The sequence below is a fragment of the Astatotilapia calliptera genome, chromosome 1, assembly GCF_964374335.1.
Source record: "Astatotilapia calliptera chromosome 1, fAstCal68.1, whole genome shotgun sequence".
Taxonomy (NCBI): Eukaryota; Metazoa; Chordata; class Actinopteri; order Cichliformes; family Cichlidae; genus Astatotilapia; species Astatotilapia calliptera.
Window position 1 is genome coordinate 37,907,694 of NC_137422.1, and position 16,494 is coordinate 37,924,187.

The 16,494-nt window shown below is 42.2% G+C and overlaps 1 protein-coding gene across 1 annotated transcript in view; it reads left to right on the top strand.

Annotated features, from left to right (window-relative positions):
• The window catches only part of LOC113026743 (neural-cadherin), a 337,047-nt gene that overhangs the window by 134,234 nt on the left and 186,319 nt on the right, over nucleotides 1-16,494 (top strand). Inside the window, exons 8-12 of the mRNA XM_026175859.2 lie at nucleotides 255-427; nucleotides 12,623-12,791; nucleotides 13,415-13,585; nucleotides 14,082-14,254; nucleotides 15,622-15,789. Coding sequence (XP_026031644.2) covers nucleotides 255-427; nucleotides 12,623-12,791; nucleotides 13,415-13,585; nucleotides 14,082-14,254; nucleotides 15,622-15,789 — 854 coding nt within the window. The remainder of the gene's footprint in view (nucleotides 1-254; nucleotides 428-12,622; nucleotides 12,792-13,414; nucleotides 13,586-14,081; nucleotides 14,255-15,621; nucleotides 15,790-16,494) is intronic.

Genomic DNA, 16,494 nt, shown 5'->3' on the forward strand with positions numbered 1-16,494 from the left:
CATGCCATGTTGTGTAATAACTTAATTACCTTCCCTGATATGTGCCAGCCGTTCTTTGTATAATTAATCTATTATGAAAATAGAATTTATTACATTTTAGCTCCAGGAGAAAATAAATTAAAAAACAAACATGTTACCAGTTTGGGTGCTATAATGACTTTATACCTTTTCAAACTCAAAATTGAACCAGCTGAGTGTAATGAGTGTGACTGTGTGCGTGTGTTAACCACTGTCATCGTTATGTTTGGTTGCAGGCTTGATCCGGCTGCGCTCCAGCCCACCCCCTCGCCTCCAGGGTGTTGAATATGTCCTCAATGTTACAGCCACGGATGACAATGCCTCAGGCGGACCTCAGGCCTTGTCATCCACGGCTCAGGTCATAGTTGGAGTGGACGACGTGAATAATAACAAGCCTGTCTTTGAGAAGGTAAGATGATCCCTCACCCACAGTTGCCTCATTAAATGTTGTTTAGTCTTTCTCTTTCTACTGGTTTGATAACAGCAGTGGGAGGGGCTCTCCCAAATCATACCACTAACCTAGGACAATGGCAGGAGAAACGGTAGTCACTATGCAAGGTTTTCTTTTACTTTCTTCTAAATATATCTCTGTCTCACTCTTTTCTTGTTGCGCCTGCCTATCCCCTGTAGCTCTCCTCCACTCCTGTTTCCCTGTCTTTGTCTTTCTATCTCCTCTATTCATTAGCCTCTATCTCTCCTCTCTGGAGGAGCGATTAGTGAGCTTGACCCTCATATCTGCTCTCTCATCTCTCTCCTACATCATCATGGTCTTTTAATTAAAGCTTCAAGGGACGTGGGAGAAATCCCGACCGAGCCACTCTCGAAGTGCTACATCTCCTCCTGCTTTTTTTTACTTCACTAGCCATGTTTCAGTTTTAAATGGGATGACTTTTCAAGGCCCTTGAGGTATCGCGAGCCAAGATTAGGAGTGGGGCCATGCTGAATAAACCTGGCTCACTCTGTCATGGGTGGAGGTGGGGGTGGAGGCGTTTTTCGTTCCACTTCAAGAAGAAACAGAGGGACAGGCAACAAAATGAGAGCCAAGAGAGAAGACAGAAAAGAAGAGAGGGATTCCTGGTCGGCATTTTTTTTTCATGTGCACTGTATGCTCAATTGTCTCTCTCAGGAATCTTCTCCTGGCATCATACCGTAGTCTATGATTCATTCTTTTTTTCCCTGCTGGCAGAAAGCTGTGAGCAATGGACAGACAATCCCCAGACACCCCCCCAAACGACTCTTCTAAGTCAAAAAGAATTGAAATGATGAAAGCACACAAACCTGGAGTTAAAAGAAAAGAAAATGTAGCAAATAAAAATTAATGATCACAGACAAAAACATTTTAGTGTCTAAAAATAGAGAAAAATAAAAGGAAATTCTGGGAAAAACCCTGCTGTACATTAGCGTTTCAGTTAGTGAAGACATCCGAGGTTCGCTGGTGGTTCCTGGGTCACTAGAAGCCAGCAGCAGGACACTGAAGCAGAAAGGCCCTTTTATCTTGTTTTGATGCCCAATCTTACGACATGCCGTAGCCTCTGTGGAACTCAGGGCTGGATCAGTGGACCAAGACAGAGGCAGCAAGAGGCTCGCAGAGAGGTAGTGAAACAGAGAAGCAAGATCTCACAGAGTGGAGGCTCCAGCATTTCCCAGGAGCAGAAAGTTACATAAGCTGATTAGATTTATTTTTAAAGCTTTAGTACTTCTCTGATCTGCACTCATATACAGTGTTTTATAGAAGCAGAACATATTGAGTAAAACTGAATAAAACACAGGACAGTGCCTGTCTCAAAGGGCACGGTTTTAAAAACAACAATAAACACCTGTCTAAACGAAACACCCAGCATACATCATTAGACATACACGCACAATTAAGGGCATGCTGAGGTTTGTCACATGGAATGTAAATGGAGCTGGCACCAGAGGAAAGAGGTTAAAAATATTTAACCAGCTTAAAAAACTACAGGCAGATGTTGTTTTATTACAAGAAACTCACAAACCTGTCACAGGTTTAAATGAACTTAAAACACCTGAGTTTCCTAACGTGTTTGCAGCCGGTTATAATTCTAGACAACGGGGAGTAGCAATTTTAATACATAAAAATGTTAATTTTACAGTACTCGATACAGTTATAGATCCAGAGGGTAGATTTCTAATTATTAAACTATCAATATTGAACAAAAAACTATGTATTGTTAGTATATATGGTCCAAATGTTGATGAACCCTCATTCTTCCACGGTTTTTTTAGTGCACTCTCTGAACACCTTGATTGCACACTCATTCTTGGCGGTGACCTCAACCTTGGACTAAATGAAGAAATGGATAGGCTCAACACAACAGGAACTCAGCGTAATTGGCAGTCCACAAATATAATCAAACAGTATATGAACGACTTTGGTCTTTGCGATGCATGGCGCTCTCTTCACCCCACCAGTAAGGAATATACTTTTTTCTCGCATGTTCATCACTCTTACTCTCGTCTGGATTATTTTTTGGTCAGCAGCTCACTGCTGTGTGACATTTCAGACACTGAGATTCATCCTATAGCTGTCAGCGATCACGGTCCTGTATCTTTAACACTAATGCACAAGAATAATACTACGCCAAGAAAAAACTGGAGATTTAATATATCACTACTTAAAGATGAAGACTTTATTAAATACTTTAAAAAGGAATGGACTTCATATTTAGACTTTAATGACACTCCCGGAATATCTGCTTCTGTTCTATGGGAAGCAGGGAAAGCTGTGATGAGAGGTAAAATAATTTCTTTCTCATCACACAAAAAGAAAGAAGAAAACAAAAATATTCAGGAATTAGAAAAAAACATCAAATCACTAGAAGAAGCCTACGCGTCCCACCAAGATCAGGAAACATTGAACAAAATATGCAAAACAAAACTAGAATTAAATGAAACTATTAATAAAAAAACACAATTCCTTATACAAAGACTTCGCTTGCAGAATTTTGAACACAGTAACAAATCAGGTCGATTTCTAGCTAACCAGCTAAAAATAAATAAAGAAAAAATAACTATATGTGCTGCTAAAGATTTATCGGGGAACACAATATATGATCCTGGAAGAATAAACAACATTTTTAGGGATTTCTATGAAACTTTATACTCACCACAAATAAACCCATCTAAAAATGAAATTGATCTGTTTCTTGACAACGTAACTCTTCCAAAATTACTAGACAGTCAAGCAATGGAACTGGATTCGCCACTGACGCCAAGTGAACTCCAGGAAGTGCTGATAAGTATGCCTAATAATAAGGCTCCTGGTCCAGACGGCTTCCCTGCAGAATTCTACAAAGAATTCTGGACAATTTTGGCACCAGTATTCCACAGCATGTTGCAGGAAATCGAGGAAAAGGGCAGACTACCACCAAATATGAATTCTGCCAACATTAGTCTCCTGCTAAAACCAGGCAAAGACCCTTTATTTCCCTCAAGCTATCGTCCAATATCCCTTATAAATGCAGACCTCAAAATAATCTGCAAAGCTCTCTCAAAGAGACTGGAGAAAATAACCCCCCTCTTAATTCATCCTGACCAAACTGGTTTCATAAAAGGTCGGCACTCCTCAACAAACACTCGTAGATTACTTAATTTAATAGACTACTCATACGATAAAAACATCGAAACCATAATATTATCTCTAGATGCAGAAAAAGCATTTGACAGAGTTAATTGGAAATTTTTATTCGCAACTTTACACAAATTTGGTTTTGGAAACTCTTTCATAAACTGGATAAGAATATTATACAATTCCCCAACGGCTCGTATCAGAACAAATGACCAGACATCCTCCAGCTTCTGTCTCCTGAGGGGCACCAGACAGGGATGCCCACTCTCCCCTTCACTTTTTGCAATTTTTATCGAACCTCTAGCAGCAGCATTTAGACAGGCTACAACAATTAAGGGCATAAAATGTAAGAACATAGAACATAAAATCAGTCTCTATGCGGATGATGTGTTACTTTTTCTCCAAAACTCACAAACCAACCTCTCTGAGGTAATTACTTTAATACACTGGTTTTCAAGAGTTTCAGATTATTCAATTAACTGGCCAAAATCTACAGTTCTCCCCATTAACTGCTCCTTCCATAATTCTTCCTCTGCCCCACTGCAATCCGGAAATATTAAATATTTAGGTATTAATATCTCTCCTAAGCTTTCAGACTTAACTAAACTAAACCACATCCCACTTCTAAAGAAAGTAGAAGGCGATCTGACTAGATGGAAATCTTTACCCATATCACTCATGGGAAGGGTCGCCACTATAAAAATGATGATCTTGCCAAAAATAAATTACTTATTTTTGATGATCCCTAACAAACCATCACAAGATTGGTTCAGATCTCTGGATTCATATATTTCCAAATTCCTTTGGAAAGATAAACCCCCGCGTATTAGCTTAAAAACGCTACAAAGAACCAAGGATAGAGGAGGATTAGATCTGCCTAATTTTCACCAATACTTCTTAGCCAACAGGCTTCAGTTCATCTCAGAATGGTTAAAACATACCTTCTTAGTTGAGCCCTGGCTAGATGTTGAACAGGCACTATGCAAGGATCTAGAGATTTCAGACCTACCATTTATTAGCTCAAACATCAAAAGACATGAATGCTTTAAAAGTATCAACATCAGCTCTTCTCTGACAGCATGGTGGGAGTTTCTAAAAATAACGGAGTCTTCATTAATCCCATGCAAACGTACACCTATCTGGAATAACCCTGACATATTACAAAACAATAATATGATTAATTTCCCAGAATGGAGTTGTAAAGGAATTAAATACTTAGAACATATATTAGAGGGAACAGAATTTATTCCATTTGACAGACTAGTTGAACAATATGGGATCAACAAGACAAGGTTTTTAGAATATCAACAAATTAAATCCATAGTAAAAAAAGAAATTTAACCTCAGTCAAGTTGAATTACAAACACCACTAAGTGCGGCACATTTTCTTACTCTTAAATCCCCCAAATTATTATCTAAAATATACAGAACACTTTCTAAATTAGATGAATCAATATCCCTTCCTACTGCAAAGTGGGAAGCAGATTTATCAGTCAACCTAGACCAAAACTTCTGGTCTCAGATTTGCTTAAAAACTTTTAAATTAATTAAAAATCCCAGTCTGCAATTAATACAATACAAAACACTTCATAGAGTGCACTATACAGGTCATCGGATGTTCAAGATGAGCTTTACATCTTCCAAAAACTGCTCACACTGTCAAGGCAATACACCAGACAATTACATCCACGCTCTTTGGTTCTGTCCACCAGTGCAAAAGTTTTGGCGCGAGATATGTGAAGACTTATCAAAGTGTCTGAAATGTAACATTCCAACTTCCCCCTTAGTGTGTCTACTGGGCAGCTTAGATAATGTCACTTCAGAAAAGAATATAGCCCATATGATCTTCACTGCCCTATGCATAGCCAAGAAAACAGTCCTCATGAACTGGAAAAATAAAAATAATCTTAATTCTAACCAATATAGAAATTATCTATTAGATTACATTAGTCTTGACACAGCCTCTGCCACCACATTAGATCAATTGCTCTGGGCCCCTTTTATCAGCTCCATCACCTAGTGGGGGTGGGGGGGGTCATAGTTTGGTCCCGCCTTCACTGTTGTGATTGGTGAGGGGGTAGGGACAGGCTTAGGGCGTCGGGGGGTTCCCCGGAGGCATCTTCCTTGGGGGGCTCAACCCGGGGTAGCGGTCACGTCCGGTTGGGGGCTCTGTTGGCTCTCAGGTGACTGTTTCCTCGCGGCTGCGTGCAGCGGGGCTAGGGGAGGGTCTGTGCTGACGGACGTGGGTTACTGACCTGGCAACCTGGCTGCCCCTGGGTGGGTCCGGGATGGGCGTGAGGTTCTGGGGGCGCTCCGTCTCTGGGCTGGGGCCCGGGCCGGGCCTCGGGGGCTTGGGTCCTGGTTGGTGTGTTGCCGGGGTTGTGGGCGGGTGGGTGCATGGGGGCCCGGCCCTGGAGCAGGGTGCCGCCGGTGCGTCGAGCCGCCTGGGGGGCTCTTCAACTGGTGGGGGGGATGGTCACATCTTGCAGGAGCTTTCTTCTCTTCAGGAACTCTCTGCAGGAGGGGGAGATACAGGAGAGGTGGAGGAAGATCTCAGCCTGGGCGTTTACCGTCTTATGTAGTCTGGAAGATGTGTGGATGGTGGGGTGGGTGCAGTTTTCTCTGTGGTGGGGTTGGGTGGACTGTCCAGGGCTCTGTGGAGCCGGAGGGCGCTACTGCACTGGGCCCCGGTCTGATGGGCCTGGGCCCCCCTTCCCTGGCGGGTCGCGAAGGGTGGGGGTGCCTACTGGGGTCAGCGGGGGAGCTGGCCCCAGGGAGGGGTTACCTGCCCCTCCCTTCCTTCCCTCCCCATCTCCAGCTGCCTCCCTCTTCCCGCTCCTCCACAACCACCCACACATGCAGGGCCTTGGAGTGGGGGTATGTCACCAGGGTGCAGAGGAGGCTACCCCCCCCCCCCCCCCGTCCCCTTCTGGCTGCCTCTGCCTCAATTTTATCCCACAACTTAGACATTCACATTATTCACACTCTCATTACACATACATATAGGATCTTGGGGGTGGGCACAATCACGGAGTCCAAATTACCATCAGGGTGTATACCTCACCCCTGACGTCATTGCCCACCTCTCAATTTTAAATACACTTAGTCATTGAGGGCTAGCAGGAGGGACTATGCGCTTACCTGCTGCTCCTTGGCAGGTAGCTCCATGCCCTCCTGGGTTTTAATTGCACCTTAGAACACATATGCATCAACACTACAATGAGCGGGTGGAGGGAGGTTTGGAGTCTTCTCTCACCCCCATTCTCTGCGGCCTGCTGGAGCGGGAGGGCTAGTAGGAGGAGTTGGCCGTCCGACTGCGGTCTGGGGTGTGGGGCCTCCCTGCTGCTGCGGAGTCGGGGTGGTCTGCCTCTCCCCACCGCAGGGAAAAGGGTAACACCACCTGGGTCTGGGTGCAATTCCCCCCTCCAGGGGCAAGGGTACCTAGACCCGGTTTGTAGAGTACGCTTGGGGAGTGTGATTGTGTGTACAGCGTCTCTTTATGTCTGTCTCCACGTTGGTTGAGTGTGGAGTGAGTGCATATGAGAGCATGAGGGTGGGAATGGATGTTTGTGTCTGTGTGTGCCTGTATGTCTGTGTCTATATGTCAGGTTGGGTATCAGACGCCACCTCTCTGGGGACACCTCAGGCCCTCCAAGGTTTGGAGGCCTATCTCCACCCACCACCACTTCCCCTGCCGGTGGCGGACTCCCTCAGGTGTCGGTGTGTTGGTGGTTCTTTGTGTCTGGGGGTGGGCGTCCGGGTACACACCGGCTCACTCCTTGGCGGCCGCTTGTCGGGGCCTGGGGCTCGCTCGGGCCCCTTTGGAGGTGGGGTGCCCCCGGCCTCTCGGCCTAGGGCTCGGTCACTCAGGCACAGCTGGGGGCCGGCGGAGCTCACGGGCGCGTCACTGCAACTCCCCCTGACTTCTGCTCCGCGGCTGCTGGGCGAGCCCTCATCTGGGACTCTCCTCAGCTCTTACTGGAACAGTGGCGCGGCTGCCCCTCTGTTGGTCTTCCATGGTCTCTTGTGTTCTGGGGGCCTCTGGATGTCTGGAGTTTTGATCTCCTCCATACCCGCTTCACACCCTGGAGGACGGGGCTGTGGCCCCCCCACACTCCCTAGCAGATCATTACATGGAGAAACCTTTGGAATGCAAGCATGCTGATCCACACAGGTATGCACACATGGGTATTCACAGACGCGGACTAAAGCTTTCTTGGCTTTAAGACATGCATGCGCTCAAAGCACACTGTGCGCTGTCTATCTTGCGTGCTGCACAATATCGTTTATTATTTAGTAAATATTGATATCTATGACTAGCTAGTTTATTGTGATGGTGCTTTGTTTTCTCTATTATTATGTTGCTCTTTGTTGTTTGCTGTCTCCTCTGTTTGTTTTTTTTGTTGGTTTTTTTTTTTTTTCTCCATACAGGTGACCCAGGAGTTCTTTTTTTTTTTTTTTTTTCTTTCTTTCTCTCCCCCTCTTTCTCTCATTCATTCCCCCTGTCCTATTTATTTAAAAAAAAAAAAAAAATGACAAAGGATGAACTGAAGCTCTGCCATCACGTAATGTCGCATACTGCTGTTTCTGATGTCATTTAAGAAGAAAAAAAAAAAAAAAAAAAAAAACAACAATAAAAAGGGAACTCTGGAGCAGCGTGGTCAAAAACAACCAGCCAACAAGCCAACTTTGAAAGTGCTGATTAAGCAACTTTTTCCTCCGTAAGCACATACCAAATCCCATCCCACTGTCATCTATTCACCCGCCCACCCGTTCTACGCTTCTGCTGGGTCACGCAGCAGCACACTAAGTCTTCCACTTTTTCCTGCTATATCCCAAGTTCCCACTGCCCACACCTCCACTGTCTCCTTTTATTGTAAGGGAGCAGAAGCTCAAAGGAAGAAGTCTGCCACATCCATAGCAGCCTTCATGTCAGTACTGCAGTTTTATTTCCTTCAGTGTCATTACAGAATTTAGTATGTGCTTTTATATTCATCCAGTCCTCGATGGCCAATGCCTTGCCTTCTTGGTCAGTATGTATTTAGTAGCTTAAATATGGACTCCATAATGAAACAGAGAGAACAAAAAGTGTGAGTGGTTCAGAGAGGCAGTTCATTAGCTTCAGAGCTCGGGGCACACAAGGTTTAAAACAGTTTTATTCTTATGATCATCACAGTTACTTATGTAATTACTTATAACAAACAAGTGACTTTTTTATATGTGATATTCTGAAGTATACATGTTACATGTATTTAGAGCTGAAACCTCACGTAAATGCAACAGAAACTATGTTTCTAAACAACAAGCTGAGGTCAACAAAATCCTGTTACGAAGGTTTCACAGTACGGTCTTAAATGATGGTCATTCACAACTACTGGCTCACGACTAACCTAATTCTGTTTTCTCAAATACAAATCTTAGCTAAAAATGTAGGGTGTCCCGACAGCCGGTCGGGCATAGCGGAAGGCTTCGCTGCTGCTTGCGTTTGATGAATAAACTGACTCACCTCTACAGGCTGTTGGGTTTGTTTTTGTAGCCAAATCTTCCTTTTCAGTGATTTTTTTTTTTAACTATTTGTATCTCATTTCCTCGTGAGCAAACAAAGCCTGCTTGTCACTCACAATAAATTGTGGTAGTTTGAAAAAGCTAAAGAAAAAAAGTTGCACATTTCAGTGCATATTTTGACATCTCTTTTTTGTGTTTAGGCTTATTTTTGTGTTTTTCCATACGAAGTCTCTCATCTGACCTGAGGATTCGTTTCTTGTCGGCTAACAACTTTTTAACTAATGACACTTTGACCCTTTTAATAAATTAGATGCTTGTAGCCATACCTTCTTATCTTCCTCAAAGTCCCAAAACAACCTATGGGAGCAAACAAATGTGAAAGAACAATGAAAAAGCCGGATGATGGAAAAATGGGTGGCAGTGGAGATGAGCTAGAAAGAATGAGAGTAGGCATGGAGTAAAGGTAACAGGAGACAACTTTAACAAAGCCCTCCTGTAATTAATTAGGTGTCAAAGGAACACATCAGCCAGCAGCACTGAGGTATTTCTCTCTTTCCTCTGCCTCTGTAGTACATCAACATCAATGTTCCAGTGAAACAGGTAAAAAAAAAAAGAATTTGTGATGGATAAAGAATACGCGAGAAAGTTAAAAGACCACAGAAAAAGATACAATAAAGATAAATTGAGCAAAGCAGAAATGGTGCTTAAATTGGGATACTAAAGCTCCTTATGTGTCTGACAAGTTCTGTGATTAACAAAATCTTTGAGCTAGCCAACAGGGAGCAGCTACCTTACAACACGCAAAGAACTGACAGCACTGAATAAATCTCTATGATGACTCCAAGAATGCATGCGGTGTTAAACAGGGAGTAGTGTTAATGTTTTAGAGTTGAATTTTAAAGTATTCACTTCCTGGGTATATACAGTATATCACCCTTCCCTCGGGAAACTCCAGATCCTCCAACACTTAAAACCGAGGACAGCAAATGATTCATAATTTAAGTGTATTCTCTGTTTTTCTTTCATATTTAGCAGATCCTGCACATTTTATAGCAAAAAGACATGTCTCTAAAAGCATTTTGAGAGGAAAAAAGAACACAGTGCCATAAATGTTATGCACAAACTCTTCTGCTGTTCCTCTTGGCAGTTTTATCTGCAGGGAATTATTGCTGTAATAGCTCCGACATGGGTGTCATAACTGTTTCTGTTTAGTTGCCTGCTATTTTATTTTCAGATCTCTGTTTGTCACGACATATGGTTGAATAGTCCAAAAAATTACCTCCTACCTCTTTTTCCTAATCACATTACCTTGATCTCAGTGCAAAACATCAAGGTGACAGGGAATCTATAAGTTGTACCTTGGGAAAAGAGAAGTGTGCTGTGCAGAGAATCCAACAGCAATTATAATAGAATCTTTAGAAATATAATGTTGGAGCTTGTCTACATTGAAAGTAAATGTTCGGAATATTTTTATGTCCTTTGATCCAGTTCAGTTCATCTCTCTTTCAAAAGATACTCCAAACACACAGGCACACAGATGATGTGCAATCAAAAAGTTCTGTTACTGTAACAAAAGAAAGCCTTATTAAAATTCCCTCTTTGTTCTTAAAGGTCTAAAGTCTTTTGAAACCATACACCACCCTCGGAATTTCTGCTACGTTTGCATCGATCCTGAAGTCCTATTTGGACTTACACATGTGTCTTTTCAGTTTCTGTTCATTGATCTCAAGCTTGCACGGAAACATTAACTTTGGTATCAAACTGACCTGTCTTTCATATTATGACTCATACATCTGTTGTCAGAAGTTTACATCCATTCATCGTGGGCATCAATGTCATGGTAATGTGTGGCTAATTTTAATCTCTTTGAACTCTTCTTTTTCCAAGGTGGAATGATTTTATAGCATACATCTTTAACGAGTTGCACAAGTTTTGGGGATTTGGGAATTTATTGGGGATTTTCAACAATGGGAAAGTCCATGGAACTCAGTGAAGATTAGGAACTGTAGATTTATACATGTCGGGAAGGTTTCTTTGAGTCATTTCTAAACAACTGCGGATTCCAAGATCATAATCTCAAACAACTGTTCAACAGTACAAATTTTTGGGATGTGTCTACTTTGCCAATATATGGACGAAAACCATAACTGCCAGCCTCAGATGAAAGGAAAATGGTTAGGATGTTCAGGAACAACCCAGAAGCCACTAAGGCTCAAGCCTGCCATGGTAACTGCTGGAAGGTTTCACCAAGTTTGCAGCGACCCACATGGACAACCAAATGCCTGTACATATTCTACCAAGAAGAGGGGTCAAATATCCAGGCAGAATTATCTCAATACCTTGCTTGTAGCTACAAAAAGTGTGTGGTTGAGGCCTGTCTTGCTAAAGGCCATTTAACCAAAGATTAGTGTTGGTGTATGTACATATTTGAGCCTTTATGTATACTTTTGTCCCATTTTATACGTAAGTACTGTACATCCAATTTTTGTTGTCTTAAAGTAATTTAAGATGCATGCTGAACAATTATTTCACCCCGGAAAAAGAAAAGTTCAAAGAAATCTCCATAAGTCCCAAATAGCCGTGACGTTCCTCCCCAGTGTATGTAAACCTTTATTGTAACTTAGTCTAAAGAGCTTAGAAAGAAAGCGACTTAGACTGCCATGATGGATAACTGAGAACCTACACAGACATCTTATGATTTCTTGTTCCCTGAAAGTCTTTAGTGCATGAGTCCCATGTCCAAGCCCAAAGAATTCCATTTCAGATTAGCAGCATGATGGCATTTCTTCCCCAGAACCCACTGGGTGTTTTTTTGTTTTGTTTTTTCACCCCACCATGAATGTGTCGTCAAGGGTCAGACTGTCAGGCCTACAGAGCATTTAAAACACATTTGTTGTTGTTGTTTTTTAATTCACATTGTAGGGTCAGTGTTTTGATAGACCGTAGGATATCTAGGGCACTCCTGGCGTTGGTCACTACGAGGCTTCCAGGGCGTGACCCACACATGTTGGGAGTGCTGGGTTCTCCGTATATGGACGTTTTTTGTGTTTTCTGTTTCCTTGAACGCTGCTGAAGGCTCTTAGCAGTAAACATGCACACTGTACACCAAAAAAATCACCTTTTTCAAAACACAAAAGCAACAACCAACACATTGCTAAACTGCTTTTGAGAGCGTTTGCCTAATGGCATCTGAGATTTGTTCCACCACCCCGGTATCAACCACTTCCGCTTTAAACAGGTTAAGCAAAAGCTGATATTTTTTAAAGAAAAAGAAAACTTGCTGGGCACAGGCTTCCCACTTTCTTTCCTGTGGTTATTTTCAACATTACACTTTTTGTCCCCCAGTAAAAGACTACTGTAGTAATTTTAAATCTGTCCTTTCAACATTTAACTTCCCACACACCTTTGCTGACTGTTTGGATGGAATGGCGTATTGATCTAAGTTTCTTCACACTTTCACTCCTGTGGTCTTCTCTTCCTCCCACCTGTCCTCCCTGCCTCACTCATTCTCAGTGTCAGCAGTACCGTGAGAGCACATCCGTCCTGGAGAACCAGCCAGCGGGGACGTTTGTTCTGCAGGTTCATGCTGTGGATGCTGACGAAGGCTCCAATGGCAGGGTCACATATGGCTTCATGCACAAAGACTCTACTGTGCCTGCATTTAGTATACACCCAGAAACCGGTACGGAAACATACAAGCACTCGTGTGCACACACATACACATACAGAACAACACATAGGCTTTTATCCCACGTGGATAATATTTTACAACATGTTCCTTTCAGTCTGTCAGTCTGTGGTCGATATTGTGCAGGGAATAAATGGGAAAAGTGCTGGACATGAGCCACTTTGGGTTTTTGATTATTAAGCTTATTTCAGGCACGTTTCAGCTTGATTCATTATATATAAAAAATAGTATCTGCAGATTGGACTGAATTGTTATGCAGCTTTACCTGTAGTTGAGCTAAAAGTTATCATGCATTAATATGTTTATATATTATGGAGCTTTTTATTCAGTAGCAACAGTAGAGCATGAGATATTGTAAATTACATTGCTAAAAATTATTTCTAAAATAAATAATAAAGACAATTCTCTTTGGACTTGACAATAACTACTCTTGAAAAAGTCTCATTTTCTTTCATAATGTGCCTCTCATCTTCCCTACTGTGTTTAAAGTTTAGCTTCGAGGCAGGCAGAGGCAATCATTTTAGCGTTAAATTACAAGTACTCTGGGGGACATGAGACCAAGCAGTGTTTGCTATGATTCAGCTATCTGATCGACCTTGTTATCTCTGTCTTTCTAGGAGTAATTGTGACGGCCAGGAAATTTGACCGCGAACGGCAAAGGGAGTACGCGGTGACAGTGACTGCCACTGACCAGGCGGCTGACCCGCTGATTGGCATTTGTCAGCTGAACATTCTCATTCTGGACCAGAATGACAACAGTCCCAAGTTTGAGAACCTCAGATACGAGTGTCAGTAGATATTAGCTCGACCTGCTGCATCGCAGAATGAAAGCACATGCATATAGATTAAAAACAAGATTTAAAAAACAAACAAACATTCTCCCTATTTTGACAAGAAAAACTGACGCTAATGAGCTAACAGTGTTGGTGTTAGTATTCCTATGATGGCAGAATTTTTAGTATTACAGAATTGGAGCTCTTTACTAATTGCTCATGTATTCAGTTTTTCATGTCACTGGGGAATTTCTTTTGTCTTTGTTTTCTCCTTTCTGTTGTTGGTTGTTTAAGCTTCATATTTGTTGTCAAATTGCTGAATTCCTTTCTTAATTAGTTTTGTTTACTAAAGTTTGTCTACAGTTTTTATTGTTTTTTTGTTTTTTTATTGTTTCAAGTTCGAGTTTCTCTCTTGCCTCTGTGCTGATGGATGCAATATCAAAGACTACAAATTAAGGTCTCTTGAGCCACTGAATTGCAAAGCACTCTTATTCTTATTCTTCTCCTACAGACTTCCTCCGTGAGGATACTATGATTGGAACTAGTTTCTTACGGGTGGCGGCTCACGACGATGACTTTGGGACCAATGCAGCCATCACATACTCCATGTCTAATGAGCAGCCAGAGTACCTAAGGGTCAACCCACTGACAGGCTGGGTGTACGTTAACCAACCCATCTCGCAGGTACACTTTAGCTATGTTCTGGATACCATTTGCTCTTTTTTAAAAGGCTTAACGCGTACAGTTTTCCGTTCCTATGGAAGTCCATAATGAGATTCCAGATGCATAACAAACACATGAATAACCTGTGCAGCTACTTATCTTGCAGGATTCCTTGGAGCTTCAAGCTCAAGCTATTCTAAATGATAGAAAAACTCTGAAATTGTGAGACTTCCTTTAATAATTCTACTGGAGAACTATAAAAAAGGCAGCAGGGAACTTCAGATTTTAACTAAACTAAGCTACTTCTCCCAGTATCCAAGTACATTTGCATTCCAGCCCTTTATTTGTTGACCGTGAGGGGGCAGAAGTCCTGTGGCCAGCAGCAGACCGCAGCCCGCGAATGTGATAATGTCTTCACTAAGGCCTTTTTCTTTGCCTGCAGGAGAATTTCTGTTATTTCTCTCACTTCACTGCTTCTGCCTGCTTCACTGCCAACAAGAAAAACAATCTTGGTGGGAACATGAACAAGCAATAGAGGAAATTGCCACGTAGCCTGTGCAAAACAAGTCTGCACCTCAGATGAGTGCTGTAGTGATAAAAGCCCCAAAATCAGCGGTGAACCATCTTCCAGTGCCAAGACGAATGAATGTTTGTAACCTCTGCACCTTGCATCTTATACTGACCTCTGGAACCAAGCCAGTATTTTTGGTTTCACTGGATTGTTCGCCAGAACATGGCCCTGTTTGAAAATATAAACTTCTTTTCCTACTAATGAGTACAAATGAACAGATCCAGGCAATGCCTACATGCTTACTTCTTCATCATTTGCCAGCATGACAGCCTCAGTGTCTTAATTGCTGAGAGCAAAGATTGAAATAAAAAGTGCTTTTTTTGTAACTGCAATAAATATTGCTATTGGAAAAGCTTTTATTTCACTCAGAATTATGAAATTACAACTTGCCCATAACATCCACAACTTCCCCAAATAATGACAGCTCATTCACACTGGGGTTACAGAGTATTGTTACGTTTTTTCTCTTTACTTGCCAGAACAGATCATTTCCTCTGATTGCAGTGGATAAAGCTAATTGCTCTTGTAAGGGTTGCAAAACTCCATTCCCCTCCGTTGCTCGACAATGAGCCATGCCCTTCAATCAATACACTTATCTTTAAGTATGTTTACCCGAATGCAGCTTACCGTCGATTTCATCCTGCACTGAAGTGTGGAAAATGGATTGGTTGCCGAAATCAGTTTGATCTAGTTTCACATTGTTCTTCCGTCTGTAAGGAAGCCACGATTACGCACCCCTCGGTCCCACTGAATACAACATCTTGTGACTTTCTCTCCCCCTTCTCATCTTTTTGCCTGTGTGGACTTCTTTCCACAGAGGACCTACATTACCAGAGACATTGTGGCTACAGATGGAGGAAACAGGAGCAGTTCAGTGGAGCTGGCTGTTACCATCACCAATGTGAAGAACCAGCCTCCACAGTGGGAAAAAGACAACTACAACGTAGTCATACCAGAAAACACCGTCCGGGACACACCCATCGTGGTATGTTGCTCCGGGGTTGCACAGAAAAATATGGGTTTGAATTCACTTCAGTGCAAATTTATTTATACATTAGCAATTCTCACCAGTTGCTTTGGGGCTCTCTATATGTAAGGTAAAGATGAAGAGGTGAAGACAAGCTAATATTGGAGAAACATGAGCTCTCTTTCTAGTCTCTGGTACAGCACAACAGATAAATCGGCCTTAAGCTTGAAGAAGTGTGCTCTGCTTTTCAACCAGTGTGGATAAAGCTGAATGGGGAATGTAGTCTTTGCCCCTCCCTCATTACCACTATAAAATGCCCCATATTTCTTGAGATATGAATGTGTGTAGCTGTGTCATGCATTTCCTACAAAAGACAACTTGAATGAAAAAAAAATGTTAAAGAGATGGTTGTCTTTATTTGTGGTGAACGAATGCACCAGAATAAACAGTTGCAGCATTAAACTTGAGAGAGATTTAATGAATGAAGCTATAACCAGACATACAATATGCAAAATAAATTAGTTGATACTGTGTAATCTAATCACTAAAAAGTAATGGACTGGCTTTTATATAGTTTTATAGTTTTCTACTCTTACTGAATAATAAAAGCACTTTCTACTACTCGCTTTATCACACATGTATTCATACTGAGCTTTATTCTGTTCCTCTAAACACACACAGACACACACACGCTCATTCTGATGGATGCCCAAGGAGACTTGC